General features: G+C 42.5%; 1 protein-coding gene across 2 annotated transcripts in view; it reads right to left on the bottom strand.

Moving 5' to 3' along the window:
* The window catches only part of FAM20C (FAM20C, golgi associated secretory pathway kinase), an 81,354-nt gene that overhangs the window by 13,019 nt on the left and 53,296 nt on the right, over positions 1-15,039 (bottom strand). For both annotated transcript variants that reach the window (XM_025215798.1, XM_025215799.1), the window contains exons 4-5: positions 9,481-9,573; positions 8,358-8,473 (exon numbers count right to left, since the gene is read on the bottom strand). In XM_025215798.1, coding sequence (XP_025071583.1) covers positions 8,358-8,473; positions 9,481-9,573 — 209 coding nt within the window. The remainder of the gene's footprint in view (positions 1-8,357; positions 8,474-9,480; positions 9,574-15,039) is intronic.

Below are 15,039 nucleotides of genomic sequence, written 5' to 3'. Positions count from 1 at the left end.
CAATGCACTCCCCGGTGGACCCAGAAGTGGACCGGAAGTGCTTCTGGTCCACTTCTGGGTCTGCTGCCAAGCGCACTGGGGAGCCCCCTGCACTCCTGTGGGACGCTCCATCCACCCCAGCATCGCAGTGTTCATGAGCCCCTGCTACCTAGAGGTATGTAGAAAAAACATTTAAAGCTGTGTCTATGTCTGAATCGCTGAATCTTTCCAAATCTCTCTGAATCGGTGTGTTCCGATTCGATTCAGAGACATTAAAGGGTCTCCCGATTTGATTCAGATTCAGAGATTTGGCCTGCCGAATTGAATCAGGGACCGAAGCTTTGCACAGTCCTAGTGGGTACCTGCCGAAGCACTATACTTTACTCAGCGTGATGATTTAGAGCCAAATTAAGCTACAAACGCATATATCAAGCTTTATCAGAGCCCTGTTTGAGGAACGAGCGGCAGAGCTTGACCTGTGTGCTAGTGTGCTGAAAGAGTGTATTTAAAGATATATTTAACATACTTGGGGGAGCAGGCTGAGGGAGTGCAGCTTCAGTGGAAGAACCCATGATGCAAGCTTGCAAGCTAGTTGCATGTGTGTTTGGGGGTTGGGAGGTATATGTGTGAAGCGAGAATCAGCACCAGAAAGAGAGGACGTGTTTGGATGAACTGAAATTATCTTGTTACATCATTTTCTAACCTGTAAACTTCCACCTCATTTGAAAAAAAGCATGAGCGGTGATACTGCAGGTATATTTGAATGTAAACTGATGGGACTTGGGGACAAGTGCCTTGTAATCATAATCAGGTGAAAAAAATGAATATAAAAGCCTGGTTTAATGATTACAATTAAAATACAAAATGTATCTGTGTATCCATCCATCTATCCCTCTATCCCTCTTGTGGTTATCATCATAAAATCTGAACAATAATTCTGCTCAGAAAGAAAAGGAACAGTTAGCCAAATCATTTGCCTGTATTGTTCATTTACTGAAATTAGTGTTACTCTTCATACCAGACTTTTAACAATCCTTCAGCAATCATGAGTCTGGAAAGAGGATCTAATCCTGACTATTGATTAAAGCAGAACATAGAAAGATCAGAATAAGGACTGACTCAGATTTACTATTGTTTTTCTGGGGGGAAAAAAATCCATAATCCCTTGGAATTAGTTAATATGAACAAAACCAACATGCTTATTAGCTGTGTAACATTGATTTCTTTAAACTGCTGCCTCAATTACTCCAAAAAATGATGGCTGACATCATTAATATGCCTCTTTTTTTCCTAGGAAATTACCATTCATTTGTAAGAGTACTAGAGTTACTGTAGTCTGCCTTGCTGCAAAGGATGTAAAATTAATTTAAATAATTACTGACCTATTTCCATTGCTCATGTTTAGTCCAAACTGCCTGAGAGTGCACTTTTCAGCAATCTGCTTTCTCTTTGAATGCAGTCTAATGTATTGACTGACCCTATTTCTGCCTGGCTCCAGGGTTTTATATTTCCCAAAGTAGGAATTAATGCAGCTCTGAAGTGCAGTCCCAAACAGCAGCTGCCTGCCACTTATTGATGGGTGAGGGCCGGATTGTTCTGTCCCTTGGAACAACACTAGGAAATGGTCTGGAGCACAAAAACTCGACAAGGTTTCTTTTTGCTGAGACTTCCTCAAAGCAGCCAATGCAGGGAACAGGCCACATACTACAGATTAGTATCGGGCCTCTATTCGAGTGATCAGTTGTGAGTCACCCAAGAACTCCTTCAAGCTCCCTGGAAGTCTATACCCACTGGTTCGGTTCAGTGGAGGGAGCGGGGTGGGCAGAGCTGCTGCATACTGCAGGGGGCGAGTGGTGGCACTGGGTCTCGGATGGGTGGCCATAGCCCCCCCAAGCCCTCCTACACAGTCTGTGGCAGCTCTGCCTGCCCCGCTCCCACCTGCGCCTGCAGCGTAGCCCACCTTCCTGGAAGAGGCTTGTGTTCCTGGGAAACCATGACAGGGGCTGCTGTCCCATACGGGTCACTCCCCCCCTTGTTGCTCCAGCGGCAGGAGTGGGGGTGTGAACAGAGGCCGGCTGGCCCTTAGGTGAAGGGGGCAGGGAGGGGGCTTATTCCCCTGCTTGCCCTGTGCAGGGAGGGATTGGTGGAGATGGCAGTTGGGGCTGGCAGACCTGGGCTATGGCCCCCTGGGGGGAGAGGGGGCGGAGGGGGGAATAAACCCGCTTCCTGCCCTCTTAGCCTCAGGAGGCCATTCCGGCTGGCTTTTGGCCATGCCCCTGCTGCAGTGAGGGGAGAAGTGCTGGGTGGACTCCAGCTCGGGTCCGTGCTGGTGGGAGAGGGAGGAGGGAATTAAAACCCTTCCCTGAGCAATTCACTTGAGGCTACTGCTGAGGCTGGCCATGCCCCTGCCACTGGAGCAGCGAGCAGAGAAACGTCTGGCAGGTCCGTGCTGGTGGGACAGGGGATGGAGGGGGGAATAAATCTCTTCCTTGCCCCCTTTGCTTTAGGGAGGCCGGCGTTTGGCCACACCCCTGCCTGCCTGTGCTCTGGCTGGGGAGCAGGGGGGTGGGGCCAGCCCTGGTCCACTAGAGCAGAGAGCACAGCCCTGCCCAGAGATGCAGAGCATGCTGGGATGCTGGGGGACTCTGGTTTAACTTAACCCAAGAAGGGGTCTGGGGCAGAAGTTCCATAAACCAGTTTGATCAGTTAAGTCTGATACTATATTCAACCAGGTTTGTCTCAAACTGGTTTCAACCATTTTGAAAGTGGTGTACGTGCAGCGAACTCATTTTCTGTTACAGGAGTAACCCAGTTTCTGCTTACTTAAACTGGTTAATGTGTAACTTCTGTCCCTAGCCCTTATGTCTAGTTTAAAATTATCCAAGGCTAATTTATATTCTTTTTTGTTTGTTTGTTTGGTTATGCTAGCATTAGCAATTCACTACATAGCTCTTCTTCCGCTCTGGTGCTCCCTGATATATTTGTTTTGCTTTGTTTTCCTAGGTTAAACAAGGCAAGGACTTTAAGTTTCCTGATCATCCTAGTAGCCCTTTGCTGTACTTCTGTCATTTGAGGAGTTTTAGTTAAAGTGCCCCATGGAGTGGACATTTTGAAACCCGGGATACTCAATGCATGTGATGGTGAGGCATGCTGGAGCTTTCTAAATAGAACGCTCCATATTAATCGAGTCTGTTCCGACACATTCTAATTGGAATGCATTGGAACATGTGTACGGGTACCCATCGTGTTGATGGCATGTACTATTCCTGTCATTGACCCAAGCGTATCTTTCCCCAATTTTCAATTGATGAGCCCTTGTTCTTTCTGTAAGACATGCTGCCTCTCCTTCGTATTGACAATGCCCCACAACTTCAAATCATGAATAAGTCTCATTATTACCCGCTACTTAATGCCAAGGTCAATACTTAAAATACTGAATAAGATCAAGCCTGTAGGAACCCCTACTAGTAACCTCCCTGCAGCCTGATAACATTTATTTCAGAGCCATCTTTGTCATGTCCCTTTTGCTAATTTCTCACCAGTCTATCTATACTTGTACCAGGCCCTGTCTTCTCATGTTTAACTAATAAATACCTGTGTAGCCCTTTATTATATGCTTTACTGAACTCTTGATAGATTAGAGCAACCACATTTCCCTAGTCCAGGAAATCCGTTTTTTATCAAAGAAAGATGTAAGGTTAGCCTGGAATAATCTACTTCAGGTAAACCCTTGTTGCCTGTTGTCTCATTTTCCATTTACTTGCATGCCTTGAATTATTCTTTCTTACAAAATTTGTTCTAAGGCCTTGCTTGCTTTTGAGGTCAAATTAGAAGCCCTGGGTTTGTGGTTTTTCGGATTTCATTTTTTTCCCTTTCTTAAATATAGGAATTGCGTTTGCTGTTCTTTAGTCTCACAGTACAAGCTCTGATTTGACAGTTATTAAAAGCCCCCTGATAGGAGGCATGCAGGTTTGTATGCATTCCTGGGATAGAGATTATCTATTTTTCCCCCACTCTGAAGACACTTCCAGTTCTGTTTCAGCCGTGAAGATGATACTTTTCATTTCCATATCCTCATTCCTATTAGGTATCCTCCCTTTACCCCATCTTCCTTACTGAAAATTGAAGCAAAGTATTCATTAAGTGTAAATTGTTCTACAATCCCTTGTTATAACCATTGTGTATGCACGAATGTAGTGGGTTTCAGCACAAAATGCTGGTTCATGTAATTCTTTAGAGGCAAATCTGAACACCATCTACTCTGCTTTAGAATTACCCTCTTAGAGCAAAATAGGGACAATTCTGTTCGTGGTGCCAATTCTGTATATTTGAGCTATAGTGACTAATGCAGAACTGATGTGAAATGATGTCTGGTGCTACTCATGTAATACATGAAGATTTCCACTCATGAAAGTCACCGTGAGCCTTTTTAATAGGACTGTTGGATCTAGCCATTAATATGTTACCTGGTCCCAGTGCTAGGTCCAGGGATTTCATCCTTAAATGTTTAATTTAGGACCTTATCACTTTTTACCACATATTAATTAATGCAAACTGCCTGATAAGGTCAGTATGAAACACAGGATGCAGGCAGTGCATATGGTAATAGGAATCTGCCTAATTAAGCTAGGGACTCATAGAAAAAGGCTTTGACAACTCACCAAGATGACTTAAGAGAAGTACATTGATTAAAAAAATCTATAATAGGAAAAAAAACACTGGTTAAGCATTTTATTTTCCAGCAAAGCCAGATTCATAGTTTATCAAATATTTTAATTGGATTTATCTGTATCACGTAAATAGATGTGGATAAAAGATTATTCTTTGGACCTTCCTTTGAATGTCTAGAATTGCATAACGATGAGAGAGAGTTTTATCTTAACTGGCAGTCTTAACTCTGAATTTCCTCACTTCAGTTGCTTTAAGCTGTTCAGATACTTTGCTGTAGTTTTATGATTCTACTTTCAGAAATCACTCAAGCTTTCCCTTAATAGCTAACCAGGAAAAACAAAACCCCGCTCCCCCACAAGAAGCATACCATTTCAAGTCACATTACAAAAGTAGAAATAAAATGGTTAACATTTCCAGCGAGCAAAGCAAACTGCATTCAGTTAATATTATATCGGAGGTGTTTTTCATCACCAGTCTACATCTTATCTCCACAGTTTTTTTGCACACATAATTGACTGCATTCAGAAGTGATTGTGCACCTGCACACAATTCCCAAATGACATTCAAATGCTTAATTGGAGCAGGTACAATTCTCTTTTTTTGTTTCTACAAAATGGCTGGGCCTTACTTTGTGAGCATAATCTGTGAGCTGTATGTGTAAAAAAGGGCACTCAACATTTCAGAAAAGATGCAACCATTTGCACTGATTTATTTTGCAAGTAAAGATGCTGCTACAAATAAGAGAATGTTAAAACATGCAAACTGCAGTAGTGAGAATATATTAGGATGTCAAAATACAGATATTGCAAATGACTATGTAGGTGATTATATGGGCAGAACTATGCTCAACACAGTACACAGCTACTTTTTGTAATTAAAAATCAAAATGGAGACCATAATTTGTGTCTGATCCACACTGTGTTAATGCAAGTATGATTAAGATAATGGATTGGGACTCCATACCCAGCTCAGGCACGCACTTCCTGTGTCATTTTGGCCAAGTCACATAGACCCAGTTCAGTAGAACTGTGATGCACACTGCATAGAAAGTTGCCTGACTTACAGTATCTGGAACTTAAAGGCATACTTAAAATTGAACACATTGTTCAGTATTGAAAAAATATTTGTATTTAAGTGCTTTGAATGACAGTGCCTTTTCTGAATGAGGGCTTTGAGCACTCTGTCTCAGCTTCCTAAATGTTAAAATTGAAATGACTATTTCCTTTCTCCTAGACATTGTCCGTCTTGTCTATTTGGATTGTTTCCACTTAAAGTCAGAACTTTTTTTTACTCTTTGCTTATACAGAAAACCCTTGCTATTCATGGATACATGATTCGCGGTTTCAAATATTCAAATATTTGAACGCATGCTTTCTCCCTGTGCATGCTCTCTCCCCGCATGCTCTCCCCATAGTGTATAGTGTTATGGTGGTGGCGGCATCTGCGGGAGTGCCGCATTTGCCACCGCCGGGCTCCTGCTGCCATCAGTGCATGCCATTCATGAACGCAGACGCAGAAGGCAGACGTTCATGAACATATTTGCAGATTTCCCCATTTGTGGGGACCTCTAGAATGTATCCCCTGTGAATGGCGAGGGTCTCCTGTGCAGTATTTAGCCCTAAGGGCATTGGACCTTCATTTGGACCTCAGGGCACTGTAGTCAAAATAACAATAGCAGCAACAACAGTAATAAATCCCAGGTTTGCATTTTTAAACTTTTAAAAAGATCCTCTGGAAGCTGAAATGTTGCATTTTTGAGACCACTGGAGCTGGGCAAATACTGACGAGACTAGCCAACTGCCTGTCAGGAATGATGGGGGAAGAGGGGTGGGCAGGGATGGAGTGCTGCTACCCACCACTCTATGCCACTGCCGCTGCCTCCCAGGACTGTAAGGGGGAAGCTTGCCTCGCCATCCCCCTCAGCCAGCACCCCGTGCCGCCACCACCTCCAGGGAGCAGGGCCGGGGGGACATGAGGCCGGCAGCACTGCTGGCCTTGACCCCCACTCTGTCCCCACTGTCATGGCGGCGCTCTGCTGAGCTACAGCCACTGCCTCCTGTCCGGAGTGCTCTTGGAACACTCTGATTGGTTGTTTCAATCGGCATTGTGATTGACTGCCGAGACAACCAATCAGAGTGTAAATAAATAATTACGGATAGATAGACAGACAGACAGAATAAGGCTTTTATTATATTAGAACTGTCTATGAAGTTACTTGGAGTAAAATTCAAGAGATTCTTTATAGTGCTGTTCTCACTTTTAATTTGCTATCCTTAGGCCAAGTCCACGTGTGGTGTGAACATTTGGTTCCCCGGGGACAAGTAGGAGCGGTGCACCTTGCGCTGCCACTACTTGTCCCAAGGGAATGCCCATGCATGTGGCAAGTTACCTTGGTGGGGGAAGGGGAGGCTGGCCCCAGCAGTCTTATCTGGGGTCCTAGGGACCTCCCGGGCAGTGGTGGCCTTAGGGTTGTTGGGGCCCTGGGCAAGAGAGTCATTTGGGGCCCATTAGAGGCTTAATTTTGATGACTTATAAGCAAGTCAGATATTTTTTATTTCAATTTCACTTTGCCCTACCCATGAAGCTGCAATGAAAGTATCGTAATAAAATATTGATAATACAAATATTCAGTGTAATTAATTTTTATTTTTATAAAGTGTGGGGCCCCAGAATGTTGCTCAATTTGCCCTCCCCTAAGGCCGCTAATGATCCCGGGGCTGCAGCAGCAGCGATTCTGCTGGTGGAACCTGGCTGGAAGCTGCAGCACGACTCTGGCTGGCCCGGCTCTGCTTTTGAGCAGTGCACACCGTTGGTAAGTGCACTGCTCCGCTTTTTTTTCTGCAGGTTTTTTTTGACCTAGGAGCAGAATGTTTTGAATACGTATTCACTCAGTTTTCCAAGCCAGAACTGTTAGATGTACTGACGTAATGTCCATAAGAATATCTGTGATACACCTGCCCCTAAACAGGTACCTCTCTCACATTTAGGTAGGGTGACCGTACGTCCCAGTTTAGTTGGGACACTCACAGATTTTTGGAGGCTGGTTCCTGGCCGGCTGGTAAGAGGTAAACTGAGCATCTCAGAAATGCAAGGTGGGGTGGGGGGCACAGTCCAGCAGGAAGGCAGAGTGTCATGGAGCACCAGGCAGGCAGGCAAGGCCCAGTGCACCATGCCACCTTGCCCCCACCTTGGTCTGCAACAGTGCCACTGACTTGGGGGAGCAGGAGGAGAGGGGCCAATGTCCCAGATTTCTTTATGGTCAGCCTATATATAGAAGTCTCAGTTGTTCAGGCAGGGGGCAGAAACAAAAGCATAGGATCAATGGAAGCAACCAATCACAGAGCACCAGAGCAGAGTAGATAAAGCAAAGGTGCCAAGTGATAGTGGTTTTGCATAATCTGCAAGTCGTGTATGAAATAGCTTTACATAAAACTTCTGTTGAATAAATTGTTTTAATGAGCAAATACATAAAAATCAGTCTCTGTGGCTAATTTATGAATGGAAAAAAGGACTCAATTGAGCACTATAAATTGTATTTTGTAAATAGATCATGTCTTGATCTAGTGTCTCCTTGGTAAACCACACTTCTTTTTATTATATATAAGAGCTCATTTTAGACGCATAAGAACCATTAAATGACAGGTAGCTACCTTCTTAATTAAACTTCTTACGACACTGAAGGAATGCAATGCAATTAGTCAGCTTACCTGGTGAGATGAAAAATGTCCTCCACAGTTTCTTGTCACGAGTGACATCCCTTATTTCTCTGGTCATATTAACCAGTCTGCCAGCAACGGGTGGAACACGACGGAAATCTAGGATCCTGAAAGGGGAAGAAAAGAGGCAGTTTACATAAAAGATAAGAACTGAGCGAGATGCAAAAGGGGGAGGTACATTCTACAAACATGGAACCATCAACAGGCTCTAAACCAATTCCCAGCCAGGGATGCCTAAAATACTCGAGCATTAAACCTGGCCCAGACATCTCCTGGTCCCAAATCACCTAGCCAAGAACCTCAAAAGGAACTCAAACTTTAGCCAAGGTTCTTGCAAGTTCTCATCTCTGCTCCTATCTCAGGGTACAAAAAGAGCTCCATCCCTAATCCAGCCCATGAAATCCCATGGTCTCCAAGTATAACATCTGCTTCCCAGTGAACCTCATTCCTAAGGCATATATGTGACCCTGGCCACATCTACACGAGCAGCGGACTGCGCAGTTATAACTGTGCAGTTCCATCACCATACTTTTTTTTCCAATGCTACTGTGCAGTAGTAATGAGCTACTGAGCAGTAGCTCATTATTCCTGTGCAGTAATCACATCACGGGGGTTAGTGCCCACCCATGCTACTGCGCAGTAGCATCTTGTGTAGACACGTGCACTGAATGGATTTCATTCCACATCCTGTCCTAGGACGTCTCATGGCTTCTAGTCCTAACCCAAGCCTAAGACTACAAATGAGCTCCTAAAACTAAAGGTAGGATGGCAGCTCTCTTCTCCCTGCCTCGCACTGCCCTGACCAATACCCATTCCAGGCAGGAGGAGCCATGCCCAGCCCAGCTCAACCCCTGCCTCCAGCTGCTGCTCAGAGGCCAAGCTGGGCATGTGCAATTCACCCACCTCCAATTCACCCATCTTGTTCCCATGCACAAACAGTGGTATTTGCCTGCAGGGAAGCAAGTCTCCTAATCCAGCCCAGCAGCTCCCCCCGGCCCTTTATTTCTGAAACTTTCACTAATACTACTACATACTTAAACTCAAAGAAAGGGCACCAAAACATAAGCTTGTCCAGGGTGCCACTTTCCCTAAGACCGGCCCTGATTGTACTTACCTGTCCAAATGAAATGCTGCTATTTCGGCATTGTGCCTTTCATAGTCTGAGAAGTAAAAAAAGTCAGGTGGAGTTTCCTGTTCTCTGGTTTGCCTGCAAAACAAAACAGGCACCATAAACAATGGTTAGTTTATATAAGGAACGATGCTGAAAAATCAAATACTTCATTCAAGGGTTTGCATCTTAAAAGTACTTCAGGTTTGTATTATTTGCCATACATTAATTTTATCTGGTTTCTAAACTACTGTAACAAAACTCTGGATACTAAGCCTGTACTCAAGCATGAAAGCTGCTGTCAGAAGTGCTGTTCCACTCAAGACACTTGCTCTATTTAACAAGATGTATTTTCTCACTCTCAAACATTTCATTAGCGATCCCGGTAAAGAGAATGTCATTTCATTAAATTATCATTAACTGTTATTATAAAATTTCCAAAAGTAATAAAATTTCTCTTTCTTGTTTGGCAGTCATGCCACTGCTATCAAAAATCTGACTCTTCTTTTGTATTCCTTCGCCCTAACAATGACATGTTTTCTCCATTTCAGAAGAAAAGGAACTGTTGTGGTTTGATTGCAGTGACATATGTCATGTTTCAAAGAACATTAACAAGACCATGCACCAGAGAGGATGCAAGAATACATTGTTTCTTCATTTGAAGCACAAATAAAAATTGTCATTTTGATAGAATTGGAAAAGGTTAAAGCTGGAACATTTAACTTGGCTAAAAAATGGAAAGATCCTCACATATAATATATTCTGACTCTGCTGAGGTCAATTGGAGCTTTGAAACCATTTTCAGTAGGACCATGAATAAGAACATATGAACAAAGAAGTGCCATATTGGGTCAGACCAGTGGTCTATCCAGCCCAGTATCTGTCTGTGACAGTGGCAGAAGTGGGTGCTATACAGGGAGAACACTGAACTGAATATCTCTAGAGGGATCTATTCCTTAGTCAAGAATTGGCATGCAGATGAAACTCTCCTCACCCTGAACAGTTGTCTGATACAAGACCTAATCTACACTTACACTCCCTTTTGAGGACCAGAGTGGGACTTAAGTGTTGCACAGATCTATGGCCCATTTGCATGTCACCCCAAGAGTTAAAAAAAGTACTTTTCCATGCACTGTTTTCCTTGGCACAGTATTAGCAAGATGCTAAGCAGGCAAGACCTAAAGTGAGGCATCACTACAGATATGCAGAGACCAACACCACATTTATTTTCTTGTCATGTATAGCTCAAATCACAGCTATTTTGTGGGCCTGCAACTCACTTAATGAGAATCCAGACATTACAAAATGGCACCGTGCAATAGTACCTTTCACATACGTACCCCCCTGTTCAGCAAAAGTTCTATAGGGTAGCAATCAAATGAGCAATCACTTCTCTCCAATTGCTCCCATTGTTGCAGAAAGTTTACAAGGAGAAAGGGTAGAAGTGAACCCAGGACAAAATAAAAAACAACGTAGTGCTTTGCCTCCACTAAGTAGCTTAGGAAGTGAGAGGAAAGCCACAAGGAGGGACAAAATAGAGTCACAAACCCAATGCAACATACCGCACGATATGTAATTCAGAGACAATAGTCAGAGAGGCCAAAGACAAAATCCTCATTGTATCCATTCATGTCAAAACTATGGCGTAACCTCAAGACTAAGCAAAATGAGCTCAATTATAAATTCAGGGAAGAGAAATTAACAGGTTTCCACTTGGCAAACATGTAAGCATTTTTATGTAGTCATATTTTTTCAGATATCTATTACATCTCTGTGACTAATCCAAAGAGAGAGAGAGAAAAAGAGAGATACAGCTCCAGTACTTTGCAAAGCATGCACATTTTACTCAATGTGGCTGATAAGCTTCCGAAAATATTACTAATTAGCTAATCAATACCATCTGCTTTTTATCTCTCAGAGTGTTTAAAAGTATCAAGGCTATTCCTATCCAAGAAAATGTTGATCCAGAAAATACATCTTGAATAAAGGGGAGATCTTCATCTTGAGAGTGCAATGATGTACAGAAAACTGTGGATTCCTTGATGCTACATAGCTAACATATGGGGTAGTCATTAAATCACCACAGGACCGGGATAGTTGCACAAACTTCACTTATCTGTTAGCGCCCTGCAGCTCCATGCCATGGTGCTGGGTATTATTAATTTTGGAATGAGTTCATTTTTCCTGTAGTTGTAACTTGGTTTATACATGTTTCTGTACTGCCATTATACCTTATTTACATAGCAGTGTATCATTTCTGGAAGGCCAAGATCTTGATCATGAGGAGCACTCAAAACATGGATAGGGCACTGAAGTCATGGCTTCATCTGGAAGAAGGAGCAACTAGGATCTCCAGACCATGATATGTTATCAGGAAACTGTAAAAGGTATAATGTGCCACTGGGCATGTCTACATAAGATGCTTTACTGTGCAGTAGACTAATCTGTACAGTATAGTAAAGCATCACTGTCTATATGTGCAGGTGCTTACTGCACAGCAAATCAGTCTACTGCACAGTAAATGTACTGCTCAGTAAAGCCAAATCGCACTAATTGCATGTGTAGACATGCCCACTGTGTATGGCATATATATGTATGGCATATGGTACACCACAGAACGTATAAAACCATTTGCCTCTGGCACAGTTCTTAGTCAAAACCTTCTTACAAAGCAATGGGCAGTTCTGAGGGCCTGTCTAACTATGTTAGGAGGGCACCTAAAGCAATGAAGGCCCATGATCTAAATATTTCCCTTTATATTAATAGGAATGTATTTTACCAACAATTTAAAACTCAAATTCATGGGACTATTACCTGGTGTGCATAGTCAGATCAATGGGGTGTGTGGTCAGATCCTAATTCCCTAGGTCAAACTATATTCTGATTTATACAGGTGCAGAGTCAAAAGATCAAATTCTTCTCTGTCACAACGATGCAAACCTGTTTAGCTCTGTGGATTTATTCTGACCTTAGATCATTGTAAATGAGAGCTTAATTTGGCCCCAAATCTCTAGCTAATTGAAGGGCTGGAGAAGGAACCCTGCATTCTGATCCATTCTGGGTCAATTAAAATACCATATGAAACAACCCTAGATTCAATCCATCCTGTAGTCAGTTTTAGAACATGACTGCATTTTAAAAGAAAGAGGGGAAAAAAAACAAGTGTGTTTAGTTAATTAGGTGATGGTTATTGAACAAAGACTGCCGCATAAAATGACAAATGCAAACAGAACAATATGTTAAACCTCTGCAGAAGTGTAGACCTCTGACTGATAATAAATTAGGGATAATGGTAAGAACTCTTCGGTGCCAGCAATAAAGTCTCACATCAGGCACGATGCAGGTTCTGTACCAGTTGCAGAGAGTAGGTGAGAATTTCTGGCTGCTGCTCTTATTTTGCAAACAGTTGGAAATTCAGTATTCTGCTCTTTGGAGGAAAATTTGGCAGATTTTTATAATGGCAGAATGGGAAGTTCTGGAGGAGAGACAGATGGAGTTCTGCTGATTCTGCATGTCGTTAAAAATTGTGCAGTGGCACCACACCAATTACAGCAGTAGCAGAAGACAAATCAGCACTAGTAACTTCAGCAGACGAGAAACAAGAACAAACATGAAAAACCAAGTCAGTGAAAATCTTGATGCAACAACATAACTTGGAGAAAAACAGGAGGCAAAGCAAAAAAGTGGAGTTTTGTATTAATAGGAGCACACACTATTTAATATAAAATAAATAGTTTCTGTGCTCTCATCTTTTGTTGTAATGGCAAGTCATGTGGATGAAGGAAAGAATTAAAATGAGTCAGAGCATTCACAAGTAAACACACTGAGTCAGCCCATTATTAATTTTAATTAATCACACAATGTGTTGTTCAAGAGTATTTGGACAATTTGATGTGGTGATTTATGTGTGAAAATATTTGTAAAACCTGAAATACTAATAAGCAAGTGTCACCATGAATTTCTTTCTCCATAGGTTTGGAGCAAAATTCAGTATTAATCATTTCTTATTTATTATTAGCTCTTCATGAATGTTGGCCATACATTGAGACCAAATTATTATTCTAGCTAGCCTTTATAAAACGTACACTGATTGAGAATGAGAAGAAGAAAACCACTATAGGCACTAAATACTTAGGTTAGTAATCTAAATTTAGCATCCGTAAATTCTCTTGCTGTTGCCTATGTCATCATCATCAACATCAAGCATATCAAACAGTAGTAAGGTATGCCAGGACCACGGCTGTGTCCCATTGTAGAATTCAGTCTAGATGTTGTACTCCTTCAACAGACTGCCGTAAGGCTCCAATTACATGCAGAAGGGTAAAAAGCAGACAAAGACAGAAAGCCTTAGATTAATCTGAGTCACCTGTTATACTTCAGGACATATTCATTGTACCAGACATCCAGAGACATTTCAGAACCAACTTTGTACCCCAAGAATAGTATTTTAACTAATCAAAGGATGTGTCATTGATTTGTGGTTGTGGATTCTGAGGCCCTTTCTTTTGAAGCAGGCCATACTTCCTGCTTTTGGTTTAAAGAAGTCCATAAGTAATCAGCAGAGTTGACTGAAAATATTACAGGGGAGCAATAGATGACAGTATACATTCAGAAGGCAGCACCAGTGAGTGGATAAGTAAAATTAAATGAACAGGTATCTTTTTTTACATGTTGTGCTGAACTGTTTGGGGTTAGACTGTAAGGTCTTCAGGGGTAGGAACTTTTCAGGTGTCTAGCTGTGTTAGACCATCAGGCATGACGTGGCACCAATCATGACTGGGCATGACTTCAATACACATACTGATAATTATAAGTATCTTGGAAGCAGTGGATGGGATCATTTGAGGTGGAACAGTAGTAAATCCTGCAGCAGGAGAACTGGTAAGAGCCTTAGCAGGCCAGTGAAGCAAGATAACTACATTGGCCTGAACACAACTAACATGGCTGAGAGAGTAGTTTTGCTATTCTAACAGATAAGTGGAGATTATCTGGGTGTACCTAGAAGTATTAGTTGTCACTGTTCTCCTTGAAAAAATCAGTACTCTTTTGATATAGTGCTTCTCACTGGGCATGTCTACACGTTTATTAATGCCCCTTAGTTACTGCACATTTAGTTTAGTACCTCTAATAAAAGGTACAAACTGAATGTGCCATGACCAGAGTTACTGTGCAGTAGTGCTGGCGCACGGGTTTTTAGTGACACTTACTACACAGCCTAATAACACTGCGCAGTAGGGCTGTGCGAAACACCATTGTTTCATTTCGATGTCCATTTTCCCGTTTCGTTTTGGAGCACTGTCCCATTTTGTTTCGTCAAAACTGTTTTGCTGTTTCAGGGTGTTTTGAAGTTTCACCCATAGGCTATAATGGGGAATCATGAAAATGCCTAAAACTTTGTCATTTCTTGCCTATTTTGGATTGCAGGGATGGTAGCCCCTTCTGAGGGCATGTAGCCTGCAAAGTTTCAAGGAGATAGGTGCAGAGGTTTCTCTGAAACTGCACCTCAAACTTCAAAAAGCAAAACTCGTGACACCTGCCAGCAGCGGCAGCCTCCTGTGAACCCCC

This window comes from Alligator sinensis, unplaced genomic scaffold (genome assembly GCF_000455745.1).
Source record: "Alligator sinensis unplaced genomic scaffold, ASM45574v1 scaffold1084_1, whole genome shotgun sequence".
In the NCBI taxonomy this organism is placed as follows: Eukaryota; Metazoa; Chordata; order Crocodylia; family Alligatoridae; genus Alligator; species Alligator sinensis.
This window is presented reverse-complemented; position numbering and strand designations above follow the sequence as displayed.